The sequence below is a fragment of the Heptranchias perlo genome, chromosome 2, assembly GCF_035084215.1.
Source record: "Heptranchias perlo isolate sHepPer1 chromosome 2, sHepPer1.hap1, whole genome shotgun sequence".
NCBI classification, from domain to species: Eukaryota; Metazoa; Chordata; class Chondrichthyes; order Hexanchiformes; family Hexanchidae; genus Heptranchias; species Heptranchias perlo.
The window spans coordinates 97,837,815-97,864,063 of record NC_090326.1 but is presented as its reverse complement, the minus strand read 5'-3'; the positions used below and the strand labels follow the sequence as shown (position 1 = coordinate 97,864,063).

Sequence of the window (26,249 nt, the reverse complement as noted above, 5' to 3'; positions counted from 1 at the left end):
TTAGGGATGGGCAATAAACACTGGCCTTGCCAGCGATGCCCACATCCCATGAACAAATAAAAAAAAGGGTTACAGGAACAGAGAGATCTAGGGGTATATGCGCACAAATCGTTGAAAATGGCAGGGCAGGTTGAGAAAGCAGTTAAAAAAGCATACGGGATCCTGGGCTTTATAAACAGAGACATAGAATACAAAAATATGGAAGTCATGATGAACCTTTATAAAACACTGGTTCGGCCACAACTGGAGTATTGTGTCCAGTTCTAGGCACCGCACTTCAGGAAAGATGTGAAAGCGTTCGAGAGGGTGCAGAGGAGATTTACTATAATGATTCCAGGGATGAGGGACTTTAGTTACATGGATAGACTGGAGAAGCGGAGGTTGTTCTCCTTGGAACAGAGACGGTTGAGAGGAGATTTGATAGAGGTATTCAAAATCATGAAGGGTCTAGACGGAGTAGATAGAGAGAAACTGTTCCCATTGGCTGAAGGGTCAAGGGCCAGCGGACACAGAATTAAAATGATTGGCAAAAGAACCAAAGATGACATGAGGAAAAACATTTTTTCTTAAACACAGCGAGTGATTAGGATCTGGAATGCATGCCCGACGGGATGGTGGAGGCAGATTCAATCATGGCCTTCGAAAGGGAACTGGATAAGTACTTGAAAGGAAAGAATTTGCAGGGCTATGGGGAAAGTGCGGGGAAATGGGACCAGCTGGATTGCTCTTACGTAGAGCCGGCGTGGACTCGATGGGCCGAATGGCCTCCTTCCGTGCTGTAACCTATGATTCTATCCCTTCTAGAATCTCTTTTTTGACTTGGCATCTATTTTTTCTTTGCAATGTTTCTCTACATTAAAGCCGCTGTATAAATGCAAGTTGTTGTTATTATTCACAATTCCATGTGCAGACTAAGATTGGTCTAGGGAGGACTCTAGTGGTGGGTGAGGAAAAATGCATTTAAATCAAATTCAATGGATGGGACATAATGGAGGCTCAGAAATTAACAATGTTTTTGGAGAGCCTTAAAAGGCATCTCAACCCATCAACAGCATTTGTCTTGGCTGATGGAGTAGCAGATTAAGAAGTATCAAACAAAAACTAAGGGAATGGAAACCCTAGGTGCAGTCATGAGTCTGCAGACAAATAATGGAACACCCCAGTACCCAGCCCCGCTTAATAGCTGTTGACATCGTGGTTGTGCTTCCAAGAAGTATTGACCTTTGCACCACTATAGTACCATCCACACAGGTCTGCACTGCAGCATTCCTAGCAAGGATATACAATCACGATTCAGGCCCCAACTGACCGTTACCGTGCCAGCTCTATGCTCAAGATTTCCGCAGGTGTCCTTGCAATTCACAGCACAGCTCTGTATCTGCCTCTCTGCTGACCTAGGACCCAAGACAGGATCCCGCAAGGATTGGCAGGTAGGTGTGCCGAGTGTTGCAGAAATAGTCGGCGACATCTTGGCAGCTGCAACTACGGAAGCAATGCTGGTTCTCAATTACCCTGGCATATCTCCTTTCATGTAAAGCATGACATGTTGTGAATGGGCTGCTTCTGACCATCCAGCACAACAGATGCTCAAGCTTTCAAGTACAGTAATGAAGCCACTAAGTGTCTGCTGGCATGGCTTCCTTTGGGAGGAAGAGCCTCCATCTACCAAAGTGAGGTAATTTCACCTCTTTCTCCAGGTGTGTGTGCCAACGCGAAGCCATGGAGCACTTTTCAGCCAGCCTGACCTATTCGACATCCCTTCATAGGTCCTCCTTTCTTTTTCAAACACATCAGCTCAGAGACTGCCCATTGAGAAGCCCACTGGTACCAATAAAGGGGACGGGGCAAAAAAATATCAACTGGCACATACATACAAGAGAACAGCCAGCAGAAAAAAACAAAGAAAATTAACAAAAAGAGCCCAGAAATAACCTAAAAACACTTACCCCAACCACTGTGGGCCTTTTAAATGCCCTCCCGCTGAAATGTCTACTTGCATGCCTTTTCTGCAGGTTTCCTAGATGCCCAGCTCACCCACCAGTTGCAGAATAGAGCAGGGGTCTTCCAAGTCCTTTTTGAATGTGGTAGTGATGCTCCCACCTGCTTTGGGTGAGCGCTTTCAATGGCTGCCCCAAGCCCGAACAGCCAGTTAAACGTGGCTGAAATTAAGTGGAAATCAAGCAGAACTGATTCTGCCTAATTTTGTGGTTCAGTATACCTGCCTGCATTCTAACAGAAGCAGACGGGACTCACTGGACATTAAAATCAGCCTTGTTATATCCATGTGAAAGATAAATATATATGGAGGCTAGTTACCCCAGTCATGGCCATGGAATGGTGAGTGGAGCCTCAAAGGAGAGAAAAATAACTCAATAAAATCTAAAAATAAGGCCAAAAATAACAACAGGTTTGACTTTGGTGAACACTTCTGAAATATCAAATTATTAAAGTGGTCTAACCAGATGCTCAAAATGCAGGGCTCCCCATCAATTGCCGCTGTTGGGATGAGATGCGTTTGATCTTGACAATACCAGCATGATTGTTTCATTATTGTGACTCATACCCCTTGGAGGCAGAAAAGGAGGAAAAGAGAAGAAATAAACTGTCATTATTGCACCAATATAAGAATGTCTTTCTGTTGGCTGAGCACAGACCAGCATTGTCAGACACGCTGATGGCAAAGTTTGTGCTCTGGACTTGCCGACCCCTTTGGTTAAAAGCAATCGAATAGAAGAATGAAATCTTGTGAAGATAGGGTAGGGGAAAACCATCAGTTATCATTAATGCGGGTAGTTGCTAAGAATTTCAGAATCTAATAACATTTTCTTCAAAACCAGTGATAACTTGATAACATCTGTCTTGAAATAAAGATCACGCAGAACACTATATAAAGGTAATGTATTTCTGGTGACCTAATAAAAATGGCCAGAGCCGAACAATTTTTTTCCCACTGTAATAAGTTACAATATTATTTTTTGATTTTTTCTGAAATAGGTTTTGGATGATAAGATACACAACCATTTCAAATAAGAACAAACGTTCTGCACTACTGCAAACTCCTACAGGTTTAAAGCTAAGCAGTTTTTATATAATCAAACCAAGAAATGAAAAATTGATATTCTTCCTGCTCTCAGCAAAATTTCTACAAGAGCTGGAAAGAGAATTATTTTCCCTTCTGCATTCAATTGTTAGTAACCTCACTGGCTCCAAGGGAGTCATAGCCAATGTGGCAGCTGAGATCAGAAATCAGGGGCCGAGAGGTTACTACAGCTATTCTCTTCTTTCTAAAGCTGTGGAATTCAATACTAGAGCATGGGCTCACATACCAGCAGGATAAAAAGAGCCTTTATCCTGAAAGGAACCCTGGCCAGTCATAACTTTTGAGAGAATGCTTAGATTTAGCACCCAGATGAAAACTAGTTCTCATTACTTATTTTTTTTCTTAATGTAATGAGTGCCTCTTCAAATGGGTCTCTAAAACTGCTTATAGATATCAAAAGACTTTCCCAATACCCAAAGCCAGGCGTATTGGTGGAGAAATACCACAATGAATAAAATCTGAATGCCAGTGTTACACAATGCCTGAAGTTGAGGGTGGACCATCAGCAGCTATTTGTTAAGTGGAATTGATATTATAGTTCTTGTACAATATTTCAAAGCTCTATCCTCCTTCCTTACCCCTAAATGAAATATATAAAATATTGGACTTCAAAGTGAAGTGGAAGTTAGGATCAATGCCCTCCAAATCTGTTGATCTTCCAGTACTATGCGAGTCAGTACAACGACTTTAAATTTCCACTATTTAATTGATACTAGCTCAATTGCTAAATTTAAATCTGAGATTGATAGCTTTTTGGCAATCAAAGGTATTAAGGGATATGGGCCAAAGGCGGGTATATGGAGCTAGATCACAGATCAGCCATGATCCTATCAAATGGCGGAGCCGGCACGAGGGGCTGAATGGACTACTCCTGTTCCCATGTTCCTATTGTACCCTGATAATGTCATCATAGGCAATATCATAGGGGAGGGAGACAGACCACTGGTATACCATTAATACTTTTAAACCTCTACCTGCATTTATCTCAATCTCATTTCCAAATGCAATGTCTACCATTCTAGTTCTGAGTCATTAGTCAGCATATTTCTTCACAGATTCTAATGCATCCATCTACACAAGAAAAATAAGCTCCAACAAAATGTGAGCTACATTCAAACTGCCATGCTTTCCAGACAGGTAAATTCTTCTCATTACAAAATGTTATGGGGTTCTGGTAAAGTTCTCCCAGAAGGGAGGCGAGGAGAATTTTTTTTATGCAGTGAGTTATTATCATCTGGAATACAATACCTGAAAGGCTGATGGAAGCAGATTCAATAGTAACTTTCAAAAGGGAATTGGAGATAGAGTTGAAAAGGAAAAATTTGCAGGGCTATGGGGAAAGAGCAGGGGAGTAGGACTAATTGGATAGCTCTTTCAAAGAGCCAATAGAGGCACATAGCCTCCTCATATGCTGAATGATTCTATGATAATGCTGAGCATTGCCATCTGGTATATGAAGTACTTTTACTTTTTTTCTTGTTTACTTTTATGTTTTCCTTGTTTGCTTCCCTTCTCTTTCTCCTACTATCTTTTCCAGCAATGACCCACCCCTCCTCCCCCTTTCCTGCTTTTAATAATGGTTGTTACAGCCCTGCTGGGCAACTACAAGGTGGAAAGATGGCCAGCTGGAATAAGGATCTCTTTCCCAATGGAGATTAGCAAGTTGTAAAGTTAATTGAGGGCATCACATGATAAATGCACATTGACATTGGAAATGTAATTGAAGGATTCTTTGCTCACCGTCTCCTCCCCACTGACTGCTTTCCTCCCACACCTCACTGAAATATCTTTGCAGCCATCCCCCTTCCTCCATTGAGATAATTTTTCTGCCTTTGCTTCCTTTGTCCCCATACCCCTTCCCACTCCTTTCTCCATCCCTTCCCCTGTGCCCTCCTTTCCCGCTCCTCATCCTGCTCCATCTTCTCCCTCTTTCCTTCCTTTTCCATCCCCTTCCTCCAGTCTGTCTCCTCCCCATCTTAGTCCAATTAATCTCTCGCCCTCTCATTCTGCTTGATCCAAATACTGCTCCCCGTGTGTAACGCCACGGCAGATTGACTAATCTTCTATAAAAAGGTACCGAAAGCAAAAAATAGTCCCTGGTCTTTCCTTCATCTTTAAGTATCAATCTCTCAAATTTGATAAAAACCATAACACACTTAAATATACATTCAATTTTTTAAAATTTTCACAGCCAGTACTGATATTAAGAACAGGTCACATACCGGTGCTGTAGGAAACCTATGAAGGGAGCAATGCCAGTTCCAGGACCCACCATGATAATAGGAACTGCGGTATCAGTGGGTAGGTGGAAAAATGAATTTTGGCGGCTGAAAATAGAAATCTGCAAAAAAAAAGTTTATTTAAAAGTTAGGATCAAGGAAATCCATTCCAGAATTTTTAAGTAAAACATATTACATGAATTTTTTTCCAAAAAAATTCTTTCAAAAACAGCATCTTTCCCCCTTCTCATCGTTTCCTGAAAGTGTTGACTTTGCACCGTGTTATGGTTCCATCAGCATTAAGTAATCCCAGGTTCAAATCCCTATTACAGCACATTACCCGGAATGTCAGCAAAAAAATTAAAATGTACAATAAAATTGTTGAAAGAACTCAATTAGTTTTCTGGTTACCCTAGGTTCTGTAGTAAATGCACTGCAGTATATATTGCTACAGAGCCATTTAACTAATCTAAGATATATGACAATTACCAATTTGCATTTATTATACAGGATTTAAGGATTACGGCTTAAATGATAGAGACTGACAGCCAAATGTATACCAGTGATTTTGAGGTCAATCACAATAAATTTCAGTTGCCACTTGTCATTAGAACAATAATTGTGGAACATGTATTGTTAAATCACGACTCCCCACTTTGCTCACTGTTTCAATTACAGTTCCACCTCAAACGGAATCTCAGTATGTATGCCAGTCTAAAGCAGTGCGTTGCTGGTTGCATGCAACACAACAAACTGAAGCTAGGACTGGGGAGGGGAGAAGAAAGGCTGCAACCATTTTTCAAGGTTCTAAACTAAAATCTAGCCTACAGGGACACTTCTGCTAAAATGAGTCAGAATGTTGTGCAACGGAAGCATGGCTTCATTTCTAAAGTTTTATCACATGGTACATACCTGTGGCAGCGCAAACCCATTTGACAAGCAGTCACCAATTGTAGCTTCGCTTTCATAGCTTTGAAGCATTGGTGTAACCTGCTCTACCAGCCAACCTGTGCATACTCCTCTTCGGGCAATAGGCTGCTCAGGGGAGGATGAGAACTCAACGATGTTGAAAACAAAATGAAGTTTACCAGGGTAAAAGTTAGCTGAGCTGCAAAGAAATTTTAAAAATAATTTTTTTGAAAAATAGCATCACCCGTTCAACATTTGCTTCTGCCCACTATCACATAATACTTATCACCTTGCCTCAGTTTCCTAATCATTCATTTTCCATTTAAGCATTTATTCACTGAGTCATAGAGGCAACATCTATTTACAGTCAAAATTCACTATAATGAACCCCTTCAGGACTGGCAGAAATGATTGTTATATCAGGGTGTTCACTATAATAGGGTTGGGTGATTTGTTGCATCAGAAAAATTGAGAAATTACCTATTTGAATTGAACATTGTATTCTGTTAAAAAAAAGCTATACAGCATGGATTGCTTCATATTATTTGTGCTTTTCTCATGCACACTGTTTCTATCTTGTTAACCGGTCCAAAAAGATACTCAGTTCCAAGTAACGACTGTGTGAAGTTTCATACAGATGCAATTGCCTTTCTGAACTCATCCAGTGAAGGAATAACTTGTTCTGTGTCTTCCACGTCCTCGTCACCAGAAATTTCCTCATCCTCTCCCCGACTCAGTGTCATTGATTCAATGATGTCCTCATCACTCATAGTTGCTTATGTCCCCATCTTTTGACTACCATTTTCTGCCGACCATCCAACATGTTTAAAGCAGTTTACAAAACATGTTTTTGACACCCGCTCCCGTGCTTTGCACGTGAAGTGTGCGGCCAGCACAATGTCGGCTTGGATTTTTTTTTAAACCGGTACCCATGCAATCCATCATCTCACCCATTAGGAACTTCCTGTACCCTGAGTTGAAGCACTGAATAATATCCTGGTCCATGGGCTGTACAGCACTTGTTGCATTAGGAGGGTGAAGGTGCACAGTAACTGATATCAGGTCATTGACTTTCAAATGCACAGTGGCATTGTTAATGAAAAGCAGCACCTTACGGCAACAAATTCATGCGTCACGTGGGATGCGCACTACAATAAGTTATCTTTCAATTAGCCTCAGCTTGAATTCCATAGTTGTATCCGGTCAGTCAGTGTAGATCCTGCTTAAGAGTTGGTTGTAGTGAGGCTGATTGCCATTGAAAAAATTCGGGTCTTGCCGTTGGGATTGTTAAAACCGAGAGTTCATTATAAGCACAGTTCATTATAGTGAAATTATTCAGTATTTGTTTATTTTTTAATTTGAAGTATAACACACAAGACACCTGAACACACTTATTCTATAACTACTGGATTTCTAAGCTAACATGTGCGAAATAGTCAAACAAAGAAACTCTTGATACGATATGTAGATAAAGATGTCGAATCAATTTGGGTGGAAGTAAGAAATAACAAGGAAAAGAAATCACTGGTGGGAGTCGTATATAGGCCCCCTAACAGTAGTTACACTGTAGGGCAAAATATTAATCAGGAAATAAGGGGGGCTTGTAAAAAAGGTAATGCAATAATCATGGGCGATTTTAACTTTCACATAGATTGGACAAATCAAATTGGCAAAAATAGCCCTGAGGAGGAGTTCATAGAGTGTATTAGGGACTGTTTCTTAGACCAATACGTCAGGGAACCAACCAGGGAACAGGCCATTTTGGATCTGGTAATGGGTAACGAAACAGGATTAATTAATGATCTCAAAGTAAAGGATCCCTTCGGAAGCAGTGATCATAACATGATAAATTTCACATCCAGTTTGAGAGCGAGGATCTTGGGTCTGAAACTACTGTATTAAACTTAATTAAGGGCAATTATTAAGGAATGAGGGCGGAATTGGTTAAAGTGGACTGGGTAAACAGATTGGATGGTATGATGGTGGATAAGCAGTGGCAAACATTTAAAAAGATATTTTATGACTCGCAACAAAAATATATCCCTGTGAGGAGGAAAGACTCCACAAAAAGGGTGAACCAACCATGGCTAACTAAGGAAGTCAAGGATGGTATCAGATTAAAAGAAAAAGCATACAACATGGCAAAGATTACTGTTAAGCCTGAAGATCAGGAAAACTTTAAAAACCAGCAAAGGATGACTAAAAGAATAATAAAGAGGGAGAAAATAAATTATGAGAGTAAACTAGCAAGAAATATAAAAACTGACAGTTAAAGCTTCTACAAGTATATAAAAAGGAAGAGGGTAGCTAAAGTAAACATTGGTTCCTTAGAGGATGAGACTGGGGAAACAATAATGGAAAACAAGGAAATGGCAGAGGAATTGAACAGATATTTTGTATCTGTCTTCACAGTAGAAGACACTAATAACATACCAACAATAGTAGAAAATCAAGGGGCAAAGGGGAGGGAGGAACTAAAAACAATCACTATCACTGGAGAAAAAGTACTAGGTAAACTAATGGCTCTAAAGGCTGACAAGTCCCTTGGACCTGATGGCTTGCATCAGAGGGTCTTAAAGGAAGTGGCTACAGAGATAGTGGATGCATTGGTTGTAATCTTCCAGAATTCACTAGATTCTGGAAAGGTCCCAGCGGATTGGAAAACCGCAAATGTAACACCCCTATTCAAGAAGGGAGTGAGACAGGAAGCAGGTAATTATAGACCAGTTAGCCTAACATCTGTTATTGGGAAAATGCTAGAATCCATTATTAAGGAAGTAGTAGCAGGACATTTGGAGACTCATAATACAATCAAGGAAAGTCAACATGGTTTTATGAAGGGGAAATCGTGTCTGACAAATTTATTAGAGTTCTTTGAGGAAGTAACGGGCAGGGTGGATAAAGGGGAACCAATGGATGCAGTATATTTGGATTTCAAAAAGGCATTCGATAAGGTGCCACATAAAAGGTTACTGCATAAGATAAGAGCTCATAATGTTGGGGGTAATATACTGGCATGGATAGAGGATTGGCTAACTAACAGAAAACAAAGTCAGGATAAAAGGGTCATTTTCAAAATGGCAATCTGTAACGAGTGGAGTGCCGTAAAGATCAGTGCTGGGGATATTGAAAAGTTAAGCGAATGGGCAAAAATTTAGCAGATGGAATATAATGTGGGAAAATGTGAAGTCATCCACTTTGGGAGGAAAAATAAAAATGCAAAATATTATTTGAATGGAGAAATACTACAAAATGCTGCGGTACAGAGGGATCTGGGTGTCCTCGTTCATGAAACACAAAAAGTCAACATACAGGTGCAGCAGGTAATCCGGAAGGCAAACGGAATATTGGCCTTTATTTCTAGGGGGATGGAGTATAAAAGCAGGGAGGTCATGCTACAACTGTACAGGATGCTGGTGAGTCCACACCTGGAGTACTGCGTACAGTTCTGGTGCCCTTATTTAAGGAAGGACATACTTGCATTGGAGGCAGTTCAGAGAAGGTTCACTAGTTGATTCCGGGTATGGAAGGGTTGTCTTATGAGGAAAGAATGAACAGATTGGGTCTATACTCATTGGAGTTTAGAAGAATGAGAGCAGATCTTATTGAAGCGTACAAGATTCTGAGGGGACTTGATAGGGTAGATGCTGAGAGGATGTTACCCCTCATGGGGGAATCTAAAACTAGGGGGCATAGTCTCAGAATAAGGGGTCGCCCGTTTAAGACGGAAATGAGGAGGAATTTCTTCTCCCAGAGGGTCGTGAATCTTTGGAATTCTTTACCTCAAAAAGCTGTGGAGGCTGAGTCATTGAATACATTCAAGGCCGTAGAAAGTTGAGGCTTGAGCTTAACAGCGTGCCTTTCTAATGGGAAGATTTATGCTCCTGCAATGCCAATCTACCTCTCCAGTCCCAGAAAGGGAACAATTTAAACTGTGGGGTCTCATTCCTACAGGTAGTAAATTAGAGATTTTTTTAATTTAAAATTTTTAATTTTTTTTCTTACTTTTCCTTTGTGTCTCTTTTTCTCTCTCTTTTAATCCAATCTTTTTTCCCTTTTTATTTCTCTTTTTGTACATAATTTGACTCTAATTCACCCTCCTTCTCCATCGTTCCTCTGTTTCTTTATTAATCCTTAAATCTTATTGGTTAAGGAAATGACTGTCGGTCCCGTTGTTTGCCGTTCTCAGCTCGTACTTCCAGTAACTTACAGGGCAAAAAACTTTCAAGCTAAGGTGATGGAAAAAGTCTAACTAATGGGGCACGCCACAAGATGACCCGCTCCCAGAAAACTCTGGGTCAATAGGGTTTGCATAGGGTATGTTGGCCTTCATTACAAGAGGACGTGACTACAGGAGCAAGGATGTCTTACTGCAGTTATACAGGGCCTTGGTGAGACCACACCTGGAGTATTGTGTGCCGTTTGGTCTCCTTACCTAAGAAAGGATATGCCTGCCATAGAGGGTGTGCAGCGAAAGTTCACCAGACTGATTCCTGGGACGGCAGGACTGTCGTATGAGGAGAGATTGGGTTGACTCGGCCTGTAGTCACTCGAGTTTGGAAGAACGAGAGGGGATCTAATTGAAACGTATAAAATTCTGACAGGGCTAGACAGACTGGATGCAGGGAGGATGTTTCCCCTGGCTGGGGGGGTCCAGAACGAGGGGTCACAGTCTCAGGATATGAGGTAGGACATTTAGGACTGAGGTGAGCAGAAATTTCTTCACTCAGAGGGTGGTGAACCTGTGGAATTCTCTACCACAGAAGGCTGTGGAGGCCAAGTCACTGAATATATTTAAGAAGGAACTAGATAGATTTCTAGACACAAAAGGCATCAACGCGTATGGGTAGGGAGCAGGAATATGGTATTGAGATAGAGGATCAGCCATGATCATATTGAATGGTGGAGCAGGCTCGAAGGGCTGAATGGATACTCCTGCTCCTATTTTCTATGTTTCTATGCTTCTAGCTAGACTTGCATTGACAGTATTGAAAATGGTGATACCAAAATTACAACAACTTGCATTTATATAGCACTGTTAATGTAGAAAAAATGTCCTAAGGCGCTGCACGGACGTGTTATCAGAAAAAATCAACAACAAGCCAAAGAAGGAAATAGTCGAAGGGTGACTAACGGCTTGGATTTTAAGGAGTGTCTTAAATGATGGAAGAGAAGAGACTGAGAGATTTAGGGAGGCATTCCAGAGGTTTAGGGGCTAGATGGCTGAAGGCATGGCTGCTAATGGTGGGGAAAAGGGATTTTGGGATGTACAAGAGGCCCCAGTTGGAGGAACCTAGAGATCTCAAAGGGTTGTAGGGCTGGTGTAGGTTACAGCGATAGGGAGGGTCAAGGCCACGAAGGAATTTGAACACTGGGATGACAATTTAAAATTTGAGGCACTGAGGGACCAGCAGCCGAAGTAGTACGATGGGTAAGTGGGACTTGGTGAGGGATAGGATATAGACAGCAGAGTTCTGAAAGAGCTGAAGTTTAAGAAGGGTGCAAAATGGGAGGTCAGCTACGAGAGCTTTAGTGTAGTCGAGTCTGGAGTTGACAACGGCATAGATGAGTATTTTGGCAGCAGATAGGCTGAGGCAGTGCGGAGTTCGACGATGTTATGGAGGTGAAAGTAGGTTGTCTTTGTGATAGAGAAGATATGGGATTGGAAGCTCAGCTTTGGGTCAAATAGGATGCAGAGGTTGCAAACAATCCGGGTCAACCTACGACAGTGGTCGAGGAGGGGGTTGGAATCAGTTGCAAGGACATGGAGTTTGTGCCGGGAGCCAAAGATAATGGCTTCAATCTTCCCAATGGTTAACTGTTTAACTCTGGAACATACTGAATTTGGTAAAAATGTGCTGATTTCAGGATTCTGGTTTTATCAGATATTGACTATATTAAAAATTATGATACCTAGTGCCAATATTCATTTTGTTAAACAAACACAGCACAGAAAATTACCTTGCTGCTGAATAGGATCTAACTTGTAGCTTTGGTAAATGTTCTGAAAGAGAAAAGAGATTTTAGAACATGCAAGCTAAGATTGGGAAAAAATGTAACATGTTAAAAGGTTAACCTCTTTACTTTGTTCCTGTAGGCAAATTAATGCTAAGACTATAAAGGTGTCTTCTTGTTGTACAGAACTGAAACTTCAGCCATTCTTTAGAGTGAAGCCTCAAGAGACTCAGGTCATGGCTGATCTTGAAGGATGACAAGTTGTATTTTAACCATCTTCTCAAAATAAAGCTTTTAACTAAGAAGACAACATCAAAACAGAACAACCATACTGAAACTTTGCATTAATTCTATTTCATGGTCATAACATTCTTGTGATCAGTTGCCTTAAATATAAGACTTCTGCTTAAACTGAAGCACGACAGCCTACCCAATTAAACCTTAACTTACACTTGGACCGCCTTTTACAATTAAAAGACGCACACATATTTTTAATGCACTTGCAACACTGGAAGAATGACTCAGGAAGTGCGTCACCATTATATGTCATGGCTGAGGTTTTCCACTTCTGCACTCACCAGCCCGTGATTTTCCTGTCCAGTAATTGGAATTGGGAGGGGGTGGGGGGGGGGCGAGGAGGAGAATCATGGGCTGGTAAGCATACAAGCAGAAAACTCCAGCAAGTTCAAAAATTGGAGGAAGGACTTTGTACCAGTGCAACTATATGTACAGAGGAGTGAAGTGAAAACCAGTAAGTGAGAAGGGATGGGTTGGGGGGGGGGCAGCAGGGAAAGAGTTTTTTTTTTTAAAAAGGTGGGGAGAAAGGTTTTCCGAGACCATGAATAGGTCATTAACCAACCAGAAAGTCCCTGGTAGACAGTAACTTTACAGGATAAGTTGAACCATCCATGTCATTTCTCACTACCAACTGTTGAAATAGATCTAGCCCATGAATTAGTGAGGGTGTAACAAGACTAATCGTGGGGTGCTTAGTTATATCCTGGCCCCAAATCGCAAATTCTACCAGCCCTTAAGCATGTAAGTTAAAAAAAAACTTTTGAAGGAATAGAAATATCTCATTGCGCCAATGTGACAAAACCGCACATTACAAATGGCCTTGTGATATTACCAACTATTTGAAAATATGCTCCCAGTAACTATCAACCTCACTTAGTGGTATAAACTGGGCGATTAGTGGTATAAACTGGGCGACATGGACATGTTGGGCCGAAGGGCCTGTTTCCATGTTGTAAACTTCTATGATTCTATGATTTAAAGAAAATCAGTGTTACGTAGCACTTGATCATTGACTTTTTAAAAAAACTATATAGCCAATCAGATTTTTAATGACCCAATTATGAACTTTTATAAATTCAATGTACATTTCTAAACACACACAATTATTTCTAGCTAACTTTCATAAGCTAGAACAAATTTAAAAATAATATTTATTAATAAAAGACTGCTGAGTTGGATTTAGCCCTCAGCAAAGAGCTAACTAAATCTAATTAGAGATAGTCCCTCACAGGTTTATATTCATCAAAACAACCTACAACTCTGAGTGCCCAATTATTGATGTATAGTAGTGAGAATCCCTACATGGTCAGTTTTCGGTAAAATATTAAGATGCCTACGTGGCAAAGAAGCAGAATGCAAAATGGTTAGAAAGGGTTAATTAGTTAGTAACTGAGATTGGTACAGGCGGCCTGGCCTCCTGCTGGGCCATATGTTTGCGTAGTCAGCAGGTTTGCATGGTCTTATCAATGTAGAGTCTTTGATGTGATTCAAGGACTGGTCTGAATGTCTCCATGTTTATTGCAGATCAATATAGGTAACGAGCTTAGCCAAAGTTGAAAGACATTCCAGGTTGGGAGATAAGGAACAGAAGGAACAGGGAAGAATATTCCAAGTTGGAAGGTGAGGAAGTATCCCCTTTGATGTCTAACAGCAACATGGTCAGCACATGGACGATCTATGATTGGCCGGCAATAATGTAACCTCACATGGCAACCTGTGCCCGGCTTATGATTGGTGTTGACTCTTGTGTTAATGATGTTCCAATCCCTATCGATCTGTATAAAGGTATGAGTTTTTGTCTTTGTCTTTGTCTCCTTATTCTGTAAGAATCGTTCGGATTCTCTCAGGAATCTGAATTGAAGCTACAGACTAAGACCTGCTATTAAAGTTGTGATGAACTTTAAAATGTATTCGACTTCAGTTTTTACTGAACCAGACTGAGGGGAAAGAATCCAGATCGTCAGTAGTTGCTAAGAAACAACTTTTCAAGTTATAGCAGCATCAGCATAGGCTCCAATGCAGGATTTTTATTATATTATCTTTCATTTCAGTAATCTCAAGAAGAAATACTGATCTGCAAATCATACTACAGATTTGTTTTTGTGGCTAGAGATTATAAATACAAACTTTGACACAGCATTTTTTTTGTGAAACACGTTAATATTATTGTCAGTATAGACGCTGCATTTGTATCCGTCCAGGTTTTGCTTTAGTGCTAAAAAAAAAGTTAGAAGCATCAGTGTAAATACCAATAAAGTCAACAATAATACTTAAGATCACACTTTTTAAAAAAAAAATCTAAGAACTTCAGTGTAAACAAACTCCTCCCCAAAACCGTACATCTTATAAATAACAAAAAAGCTGTTTATTATTTCTCCTTTCATCAAGGAGATATTGTACCTTCTACCATTCTCAAAAGTAGCCTGTTGGAGACAGGCCAGGCTGGGCTTCCCAGCTAAGGCATATACTCCAATGACAAATGGGTGGGCTTGCCAGCAGGCAGTTCTCATTATCAAAACACGGACTGGCAACCTTCCTCATACTGGATGCCAATTCCAATATAATTTAATGAAAATAGTACAATATGTGGCTTATGGGGTGGGCTTCAAAAGTTCTCCCTCCTGCCCCAGATGCTCATGATGTTCAATACACTCTCCATTAAATTAAATTGATATCTTATCTGTACACTCTGCGGTACATTTCAAACTGTTGCAATATCCATTAATCACCGTTTAATAGATCAAACTCTATTCCCTTCTGTCATCTCAGGCAATGGTGCCTCATTCTTACTGCAATATTTGAAGCTAGTAAGTGATGTATTTTCAAAATGTATCTGAAAAAAAAAATCACTGTTTAGTACTGAGGGAAGCAAAGATAGGTTGCTCAAAACACCCAACATTTTATTTTAATTCAAAGAAAAGACAGTTTGGGGGAAGCTGCATTGCGACCATACTCTTCCAGGTCTGTAGAAAATAGATTTCACTTTTGCAAATTTACTTATATTTTCATTTTTAAAAAATAGATGAGGATTGCTTACAGGATCATCTGCTTTTTGGGGTAGTTGGAGAAGGAGGGTATGTGCCATTTATAAATAGTAATACTTCCATAAATAAATCAAAATGAAAGGCAAATCACAAAACACTCACTGCTAAAATTAAGAGGTTTCAGAAATTGCGAGCCAACATCCCTGCAGGTATTTGCAGAAATAAAGTACATTACATTTGAGCTTTTTCTTGAACTCAGAATTAATCAATCTGGATTTTAACCCACACAGCATTCTAACTGATTCTTCGACATTCACGCATAAACTCCAGTACAGTTGAAGATCCCAAAGACATTCAAACAGCCTGAAGAAAATTCAAGACTGAACAACAATGATGTCTGAATGGACTCTGAAATCGGGCAGAATACTCACCAAAGAAGGAAACTCAATAGGGAAATGCTCTGATTCCACTCTCCCGGTGGGGAACCGTGTCTAGAAGGAGAGCAGGTTGGCTCTATAGGGTAATATTTGTGTCCTACCCACACCCCTTTTGACTGCAGCACTCCATTATGAGCACAGAATTCACAGTAAATACAATATCCAGCAAATACATAGCAAAGGGTTAATGCTTTCAGCTAGTATTTCTTTACATTATAGAAACTACTGGTGTGGCACAAACGTCTATTTCACCCTGCACAATTTTTGATGTGAAGCAGAAAATTTTAGCAGTTTGCACATTATAGAATCCAAGTTACAGGGTGTTGCAGTACCTCCTTCACTGTTTTACTGCTAATGTTCAAAAAACAGCCATGGCAAATGCAGTGAGAGTCTGTTTTCTCTCAGTGTCTAATATGACAGTTGAGTTTGGGCAGGAGCCCAGTTGGCAGGGTACATCACAGTCCAGAAACACTACTGATAATTCAGCACTAATTGGACAATGCTGCTACTTGGAGAGCCCCATACAAAAATGCTGTGGGAACTGGAAGCTATGCTTGTAAGTTTAGTGGTGGGGTTAAAGTCATCTGGGGCTAGGTTGATGGATATTAATGAGGTTGAACTGCAGGAGCTCTAGATTCTATCTGACTTGGATGTCACCTGACAAAGGGAATATGGTCTATTCTGCAGAAACCTGAGGAACTAAGAATTCAACACAAAACTTAAAGACTCAACCAAACAGTAAGATTTATTGTATTTACAAGGTTGAGGCACAGGAGGTGGCTGAAGGCAGGGCCGCTAGTGGTGGGACAAAGGGAGGGGGCTAGAGAGATGTAAAGCTGAAGGAGGTTACAGATATAGAGAGCGCAGAGGCAATGGTGGGATTTAAATACGAGGCTGAGAATTTTAAATTTGAGATGTTGGGGGCTCAGATCCAATGTTAGTCAGCAAGGACAGGAATGATAAGCAAGCAGGGTAAGATACAAGCAGCAGAGCTTTGGGTGGAGGGTGGGAGGCCAACAAGGAGAGCATTGGAACAGTCTGGAGGTGGCAAAGGCTTTAGCAGCAGACAAGTGGAGTTGGGCGATGTTACGGAGGTGGAAGTAGGCAGTATTTGTGATAGAGAGAATAAGGAATTGGAAGCTCAACTCAGGGCTGAATCATAACTCCAAAATTTCAAACAGTTTGGTTCAGCCTAAGACAGTGGTCATGGAGCGGAATGGAGTCGGAGGCCTTGTGGCAGGAGCTGAAGACAGTAGCTCAGTCTTCCCACTATTCAACTGAATCAAATTGAGGCCTATCCAATACTAGATGTCAGACAAGCAGTCGGACAGCACAGAGGTAATGGAGGGGTGAAAAGCAGTGATGGAGATGTAGAGTTGGATGTCAATGGTGTTGACCGGAGGTCACCGGTTACGGTTATTGGCTTAGTACAAAGAGGAGAAGAGTCAATTCTCTCTTAACTCTCAATTCGCTTTATTCACGCCGTTAGATCATATACATATAGCTTATACGTCTGGTTAGATATAGACATGCAGTCTGCATCAGGTTATACAGTTTTATACCCAAACTAGGATCTAAACGCACACCCACTAGGTTTCTCTGACACGCCGAGTGGTCACAGAATATAAAGGATAATGCCCGAAAAGGAGAGCTGACGCTGGCCAGGTGTTCCATTCTCTCTCTCTCTCTCTCTCTCTCTACGTCGTTTCTACGTCCCTGACGTAGGTTCTTCCACTTCCGTGATGGTTGGTCTCCGGAGTTTTCGCTCTGGCTCCACGCCCCAGATTCTTCATTCTTATTCCGAATCTTATCTCTTCAAGCTGTGTTGTCTCTCTTCCTTTGGTTTAGGCTTGCTCGCCTAGTCTGTGTCTTCTCCTCATTGGCTCTGTCCCAAGGACTTAGGTAGCATTATCTCATTACTCCTTTTCTAAATAAGGACTTGTGTCTTATCACATCTCCTTTGTCTTTCACAAAACTTAGCTAATTCAAACTGGTTCCAGCCAGCTCAGGCCAGCGACTGAACTCAGGTTAGAACTTGCATTTAAATAATGACCTTCATGACCTCAGGATATCCAAAAGCACTTCACAGCCAATGAAGTAGTTTTGATCACTGCTGTAATGTAGGAAAACATGGCAGCCAATTTGTACACAGCAAAGTCCCACAAACAACAGTGAGATAAATGACCAGATCATCTATTTTAATGATGTTGGTTGAGAGATAAATGTTGGCCAGGACACCAGGAGAACTCCCCTGCTCTTCTTCAAATAGTGTCATGGGATCTTTCTCGTCCACCTGAGGGGGTTGATGGGACATCGGTTTAACATCTCGTCCAAAAGATGGCATCTCAGTATTGCAAGTATCAGCTTGAATTATGTGCTGAAGGCCTGCAGTGGGGCTTGAACCACTCAGAGGCTGAGAGTGCTACCACTAAGCCATGGCTGATACAGATCAGGAAGGTCTCAGGTTCAGTCCCTGTTCTGTACTGAGTTTTTTGAATCTCCAAATAATTGTGGGGTAAAGAAGAGGAGAAGGGGGGAAGGTGGAATTGACTAGGATTCCTGCTCCTAATCATTCTCCAGTGTCTCCCGTTGGAGAATGCGAGTGTGGGTCTCAGGGAAGGATAACTTTTTTTTTATTCGTTCATGGGATGTGTGCATCGCTGGCAAGGCCAGCATTTATTGCCCATCCCTAATTGCCCTTGAGAAGGGCATCACAATCAAGTATAACCAAAAATCTACCAACACTTTTTAAGCTCTTACAATGAGAGACTGGAGGCAGCCAGAACCATCTTCTGGAAAATAGGGAAGGAATGAAAAAAAATTGAAAACAAATTGCTGGGTTAACATGGAGCACAATTGAAAAAGATCAGTAGAGCAATCAAAATTGCTTTGACACACTGCAGATGTTGTACCTACAGCTGAGATATGTGGATACCATGGGATCTGGCAGACCTGCTTCCATCAGCTGACTTCATGGTCACTTAATGATAGCCATTCTGAACAGTTTTGATTTACACTTGTGCCCAACTTAAAAGGGAAGTTAGCATGTTTTTAAAAATGTTAACAAGTGCACACTGGATCTCACCTAAAAATTGCTACGGTAGTTAACATCTAATCAGTTTTGTCAGGAGGTCATTGATGTTTACACATTACATATTACACATTAGAGGCTGCTTTCTTTAAAAAAAACAAAGAGCAAAATACTGCAGATGCTGGAAATCTGAAATGAAAACAGAAAATGCTGGAAACACTCAGCAGGTCAGACAGCATTTGTGGAGAGAGGAAGGTCGGGTTAACATTTCAGGTTGATGACCTTTTGTCACAACATGACCATCGACCTGAAATGTTAACCCTTCCTTTCTCTCTCATAGATGCTGCCTGACTGGCTGAGTGTTTCCAGCATTTTCTGTTTTTGTTAAAATGTAACTTGGTTGTCTGTGCTGCCACCTTATGGACTAAAGCAATGATTTTATTAAACAAGGAATCACACAACAGTGCAGAATAGGGAGCACATATTTCATGTTCTGACAATGATCACTCAAGGTTATCGAAAGAAGGGTTCTAAATAGTCAGGCACTTAAAGCATGAATAAGCTCAGGAGGTCTTAAGTTTAAAAAGTAGTGGTAGGTATTCTCATTTTGATCATTGAAGCAGATCCTTGGAGAATAGCAGATGTTTTGTAGTAAATTAGTTTATACAGTAAATAAGAGTTTGTAAACTATGCAGTTCCCCAAAAGCTTTTTGAATTTTGAAATAAATGATTTTTTTCTAAAGCAGCATTATAAAATTGATTAAAAAGCAGCTCTAGAGATCACACTACCACAGCACTCGGTAATCAGAGCTACACAGCAGCTTTGAATATCAATTCACTGCTGGACTCAAAGGCATTGCTTTAGAAATCCAAAAACAAAAACTACAGAGTTTCCCAGAAACTTCTGAAGATAAAATTGCACGATTCATTAAATTCTCAAGTGTGCCCTTTAGACGCAAAATGCTTTCCTATTTTGCTACTCGTCATTCAGTTCCATTCTTAAACACACACAGGCACCTATATTGTGGCCATCACTAAGCGTCATAGGGGCTGCCGCTCCTGAGGCTCACCCAAGTGTCCGCGCCCAAATTAGCAGACTTTGCCTCTTAAAACACAGTCAGCTAATTTCAATATGTAAATTTTGCTCCCAGTGCACTGTTCACAATGCGCTGGAAGAAAACCAAGTTCACAGGGACAGGGTTTCCTGCAACAGGAGCAGGCAAATGGCTGCTGGCACCTCAGAAGGAATGAACCTTTTTGGTGATGGAGGACAAGGATGGCTTCGGAACAAAATTGCTCTTCAGGACAAAGAGTTTAGTAGCTGTTAAGCTGGAAGGATAGGCCTACTCGTGAAAAATTTAGAATGAAATTCGCATGGCCCTACCTTGCAGCTCCCATTTGCAATTGGTGCTGAGTAAATTGAGCACTTCTGAGGCATTCCAATTACATTATAAGCAGCTGTGCTCATTTAAATATATGCTCATTCCTTCATGATTACTTTGTTAAGCACTAGCCACAATGGGCTAAGAGTAGGTTTTAAGCCTCTGTACCTAGTTATAAGGGGAGCTAGCACCCGATGTGTATCAGTTCAGTGACCACCGGCTATCATATCATAGGCCCCGTAGTTCATGATGTTTAAACACAGTTGATTCGTCTGCGGCTTAAGAATAGGATTTTCCACCAAAAAAAACAAAAACAAAAATAATCTGCTTGTAAACAAAAATTATTCAGCGAATCACATCTATTATTAAACACTGATCCCCAACAGCAATAACAAAAAACTTTGCTGTTAAAAAAACCTAAAAAAAATATACTAACTGCCTGCTGTAGTGCTGAGTCATACAGGCCAAGAAGATTCCAAGCTTGATCCCAGGTTTGTGCTAAATTAGCTCACCTCAATCAAATTGATGGTACAATTACGCTCTGCATCCCCAGGCTAAGAAAGAAAAAATGCAAACATACAGGGTTGCTACTCTATCACTATCCAGCAACCTGAAAAGTGTATGTGTGGATATTGAGTGAGTACAGAATAGCATCAGGCCATAATGTGAATCCCTGTATAGTCAAATAGCTTGGAAAGTATAGATGAGTATGAATGTCAAGTGAGTACAAAGGGCCTGCGAGCACTCACTGTCCAGGCTCACACCATGAAGAATGGTCACTATGGGGAGATGGTGGATATTCATGGAATAATGATTTTATGCCTTTGGGAAAAGAGAGGTAAAGGAGGGACTGGAGGAGAAAAAGTAAAAAAAACTGAAGAGAAGAAATTATACACAGACTTGCAAATAAAACTTGAAAATTGTAAACTTACAAATAATAGCATTAAAGAAAACCTGAATTTTCCCCTTTTATTCTCCTCCTCCATCTTTATTGTAACGTCAAATGGTGCACCTCAGAACTACCAGCGCCAGCCCCACAACCAGTTTTCCTATCCTGCCTCTGACAAGCTCGCAGAGACTGGTAAACTCATTCCATGAGACTCTCAGGTTCTATGTATTAATGCTCAATGCTTGGGTCTTTGAATTGACTCCAGTGCTCTAAATATTGCACATGAGTCTTAACTGTTCATTCTGGACTAGTATGGAGCGTTTGTGCTTTTGGCTTGCAGCAGATCTGGAAAAAATATTTTGCATCGTTATTGTTTTAACTAATTCAAATTTCTGGTGAGAGAAAACTTAATGGAGTCTTTTAACTATGTTTGGGGGGACGTAACTGCATAAATTTACAGTTTAGGCCTTGATTCAGTGACAGGACTCTCACCTTTGAATCAGAAGATTGTGGGTTCAAGCACCAATCCAAGACTTCAGCACATTATTTAGAATGGCACATTAGTGCAATATTGAGGGAGTGCTTCAGTGTCAGAGGTGCCGTTCCTCAGATGAGATGCTAAAACAAGGCCTGATATGCCTGATCTGGTGATTTAGGCTAACATCAGAAATCCCATGGCACTGTTCAAAGAGCAGAGAGTGTTCTCCTAGTTTTTAAAAAAAATTATTCATTCTTGGGATGTGGGCATCACTAGCAAGGCCGGCATTTATTGCCCATCCCTAGTTGCATATTAATAGTTATTGCAATTTGAAGGAATCCTCTGTATGAGAAGCATTTTTAAACATCTTTGTTCTCTTATCACTAATTCCAATCCCTTCCTGGACAGTGTCTCAGGCTGAACCAAACCGTTTGCAACCTTGGTGCTCTCATGAATCCTGAGTTGAGTTTCAGACCCACATATTCTTTCCATCACAAAGACCACCTACTTCCAGCTGCACAGCATTTCCCACTATTGCACCTACCTAAACCCCTTTGCCACTGAAACCATTCTATGCGCTTTTATTAACTCCAGACTCAGCTATTCCAATGCTCTCCTTGCTGGCCTTCCATCCTCCACCTTCCATAAATTCCATCTTGCCCATCATCCCTGTCCTCACTGACCTACACTGGATCCCCATCCCACAATGCAGCAAATTTAAAATCTTTGTTCGCGTCTTTAAATCCCTCCATTGCTTTGCCCACTCTATCTCTACATTCTCCTCCAGTCTTTTAGCCTCCCACCCCACAAATAAACATTCCAGTCTTCTGCCTCTAGCATTTTGTTCATCATCATCTCCCTTTACCTCACCATTGTTCTTTTTTATTCGTTCATGGGATGTGGGCATCACTGGCAAGGCCAGCATTTATTGCCCATCCCTAATTGCCCTGGAGAAGGTGGCGGTGAGCCGCCTTCTTGAACCGCTGCAGTCTGTGTGGTGAAGGTTCTCCCACAGTGCTCTTAGCAAGGGAGTTCCAGGATTTTGACCCAGCGACGATGAAGGACAGCGATATATTTCCAAGTCGGGATGGTGTATGACTTAGAGGGGAACGTGCAGATCGTGTTGTTCCCATGTGCCTGCTGCACTTGTCCTTCTAGGTGGTAGATGTCACGGGTTTGGGAGGTGCTGTCAAAGAAGCCTTGGCGAGTTGCTGCAGTGCATCCTGTGGATGGTACACATTGCAGCCACAGTGCGCCGGTGGTGAAGGGAGTGAGTGTTTAGGGTGGTGGATGGGGTGCCAATCAAGCGGGCAGCTTTGTCCTGGATGACGTTGAACTTCTTGAGTGTTGTTAGAGCTGTACTCATCCAGGCAAGTGGAGAGTATTCCATCACACTCCTGACTTGTGCCTTGTAGATGGTGGAAAGGCTTTGGGGTGTCAGGAGGTGAGTCACTCGCCGCAGAATACCCAGCCTCTGACCTCCTCTTGTAGCCACAGTATTTATATGGCTGGTCCAGTTAAGTTTCTGGTCAATGGTGACCCCAAGGATGTTGATGGTGGGGGATTCGGTGATGGTAATGGCGTTGAATGTCAAGGGGAGGTGGTTAGACTCTCTCTTGTTGGAGACGGTCATTGCCTGGCACTTGTCTGGCGCGAATGTTACTTGCCACTTATCAGCCCAAGCCTGGATGTTGTCCAGGTCTTGTTGCATGCGGGCACGGACTGCTTCATTATCTGAGGGGTTGCGAATGGAACTGAACACTGTGCAATCATCAGCGAACATCCCCATTTCTGACCTTGTGATGGAGGGAAGGTCATTGATGAAGTAACTGATGGTTGGGCCTAGGACACTGCCCTGAGGAATTCATACAGCAATGTTCTGGGGCTGAGATGATTGGCCTCCAACAAACACTACCATCTTCCTTTGTGCTAGGTATGACGCCAGCCACTGGAGAGTTTTCCCCCTGAAGGCAGAGCCTTTCGCCATTTCAGTCCTATTCTCTGTAACTCCCTCCCTCAACCACTCCACCTCTCCCCTTTTTAAAAACTCTCTCAATACTCACATCGTCTGTTAAGATTTCAGTCATGTCATCGAATCTCTCCCTACCTGGCTTGGCATCTATTTTCCTCTTTGTGAAGCACTTTGGGACACTTTTTACATTAAAGACTCAATATAGATTATCATTGTCATTTCCAAGATGCAATAAATGCTATATAAATGCAAATCATTCTTTCAGCTGATAGAAGAGTCAAAGGACAGAACATTGAGCGAATGTTTACAGGTACATGGGTCGAAGTACTAGAGAATGTCCCAAGTATGCCAATGTCGACGGGAGCCAAAAAATTCTAAACTACCTGCGCTGTCACTGCACTGGTTAAAACCAGTTGAAAATCACTAATAGTTGATACCAACCTAATGCCAGCCTCCAATTCTACAGCTCAAATCTGCACCAACCATATGAGTTGGGAGCTTTTAACTTCAACAGGTGATCAGATTACATCACTCCACAAAGCTTGGGTCCACTGAAGCATAGCAACAGCAAATTCACAACAAAAATCTAATTTAGAGCTGTAATGTAAAAGCAGGTTTGAGACAAACTCATGTCCATTCTGAGCACCTAAGGCGGCGATAACAAACTGCATGTCTCCTTTGTATCAGCAATCATCAACTCACATCGCAAGTACCAGCACTAGCACAGAAATGCAATCAATATTGGAAAAGATAACAGTAATGGAACACACAGCCCATAAGATTACTTAGCTGCAGCAGAGTACATAAAGACCCACTCAGCAGCACTGACAGCATGACCTTGAAGTCTGGATGTGCAGATGTACTAATAACTGCTCCAGCTATCTAAATCTGCAACAAATGTTACTGCAGAGAGGCTTTCATGAAACTATTTAAAAGGCAGATGCTAAGCTTCATAGCAAGAAATTTTCCTAGTATTAGCAAGTGGACAGTCAGAGAACAACAAAGAAGGATGCCAACAGGGCTGAAACAGGAGACAAATATAAAATAATTAGTATACTCAATGATTACTTCAAAGTGGATACAGCCCCAAAAGATGACAACTTGTAAATACTGTTCAATTGAAAAATAAAGGTCTATGACCAAAGCCATTGGATTAGGATTTGTATTGGCATTTTGGGATCACATTCCACATGTTTAAACTGAAACCCAATAGTCATATGACATGCAAAAATAATTAGTTACAATGGGAGTGTAGTGGGTCATGAACTAATCATGACTATACCCAACATTCCATTTGTTGCATTACAGAGAAAAAAAACTATAGCACACAAAAGTGTAATTTTTGTAATGGTGGGTTTAGAAATTTTGAAGGAGGTAAATGAGCTCTGATAGTGCAAAATTTATTTTTTTGATGGGGGGGGTGGGGTGTCTGGGGGGAAATCTCCCTTTCACCCCCACCCCCAATGAAATTTTGATTCTTGACACTTATTTTTTAAAGAAAAGGACTCTTGCAGCATTTTGAAGTGCACTGTGATTCTTTTCCTTATCTGTTTTTTCTGTTACTTCGCTGTGCTTTCTCTTTTCCATATTTGGCTCAATTGTGCATCTTTACCTCCTTGCACTCATTTGCACCTGCGTAGTCCTAATCTTTCAACTCATGAACGATGCCATGAAACTTGAACTAGTTAAATTAGAAAACTTAATACAATCCAGAATGTGTCTAAGGTGAAACAAATAGCATGCAAAATAGAATGTGCTACATTGTGTTAAGAAAAAAATGTCATTAAAAAAAAGATATTCTGTAACCATTGAGTTAATCTGTGGTTTATTCATTTTGGAAGCAGTAGAATTTGAAAGGGTAGCCAAGGCTCTACAAAATAAGCAGACATGTGAAAGATGGAATTTAATATGGATAAGTGTAAAGTATTACGCATAGGAAAAGAAAACAAATGAGTGACGTATGAACATGATGTCCAAATAACTAAGAAAAGAACAAACTTGCATTTATATGGTGTCATCACATCCCCAGGATGTCCCAAAGCACTTTATAACTTTTAAAGTGCAGTCTCTGTTATAATGTGGGCAAACGTGACATCCAATTTGCATGCTACAAGGTCCCACAAACAGCATATGAATGGTTAGATAATCCATTTTTGCTGGGGATGGTTGAGGGGAGAACATTCCCAGATCTGCTTCCTGCTGTCTTCACCTGGTGGGAAAGCAAGAACAGCTTCCCCATCCAGGCCACAGTTAATACTGAAGTCAGGATACAATGATATTGGAACCCAATTTGCATATTTTAAACTGACAGATCTCCTTGCCACCTGCTCAAAAAAGGTTAAACTTGAAGACAGTGGGATTGGTGCGGGACGTCGGCAGGCAAGTCTCCCGGCTGCTTTTAACTGCCTGCCCAACCGGTTACCAATGGGCGAGTACGGTTAAAATTGCCCCTTTTGTGTCAATGCTTATAATGGAAAATTGCTATTAAACCTACATGTAAATATCTTATAATGGGGAAAATTGTAAACATTTTGCCATTGTGATTTGATGAACCAATTGAATCACTCAAAATAATTTTTGAAGAAAAGTTTGCCAT

General features: G+C 41.1%; 1 protein-coding gene across 3 annotated transcripts in view; it reads right to left on the bottom strand.

Moving 5' to 3' along the window:
• Positions 1–26,249, bottom strand: part of mtrr (5-methyltetrahydrofolate-homocysteine methyltransferase reductase) — a 101,786-nt gene that overhangs the window by 39,129 nt on the left and 36,408 nt on the right. For all 3 annotated transcript variants that reach the window (XM_068004700.1, XM_068004708.1, XM_068004719.1), the window contains 3 exons: positions 12,190–12,232; positions 6,232–6,427; positions 5,323–5,441 (listed from right to left, as the gene is read on the bottom strand). In XM_068004700.1, coding sequence (XP_067860801.1) covers positions 5,323–5,441; positions 6,232–6,427; positions 12,190–12,232 — 358 coding nt within the window. The remainder of the gene's footprint in view (positions 1–5,322; positions 5,442–6,231; positions 6,428–12,189; positions 12,233–26,249) is intronic.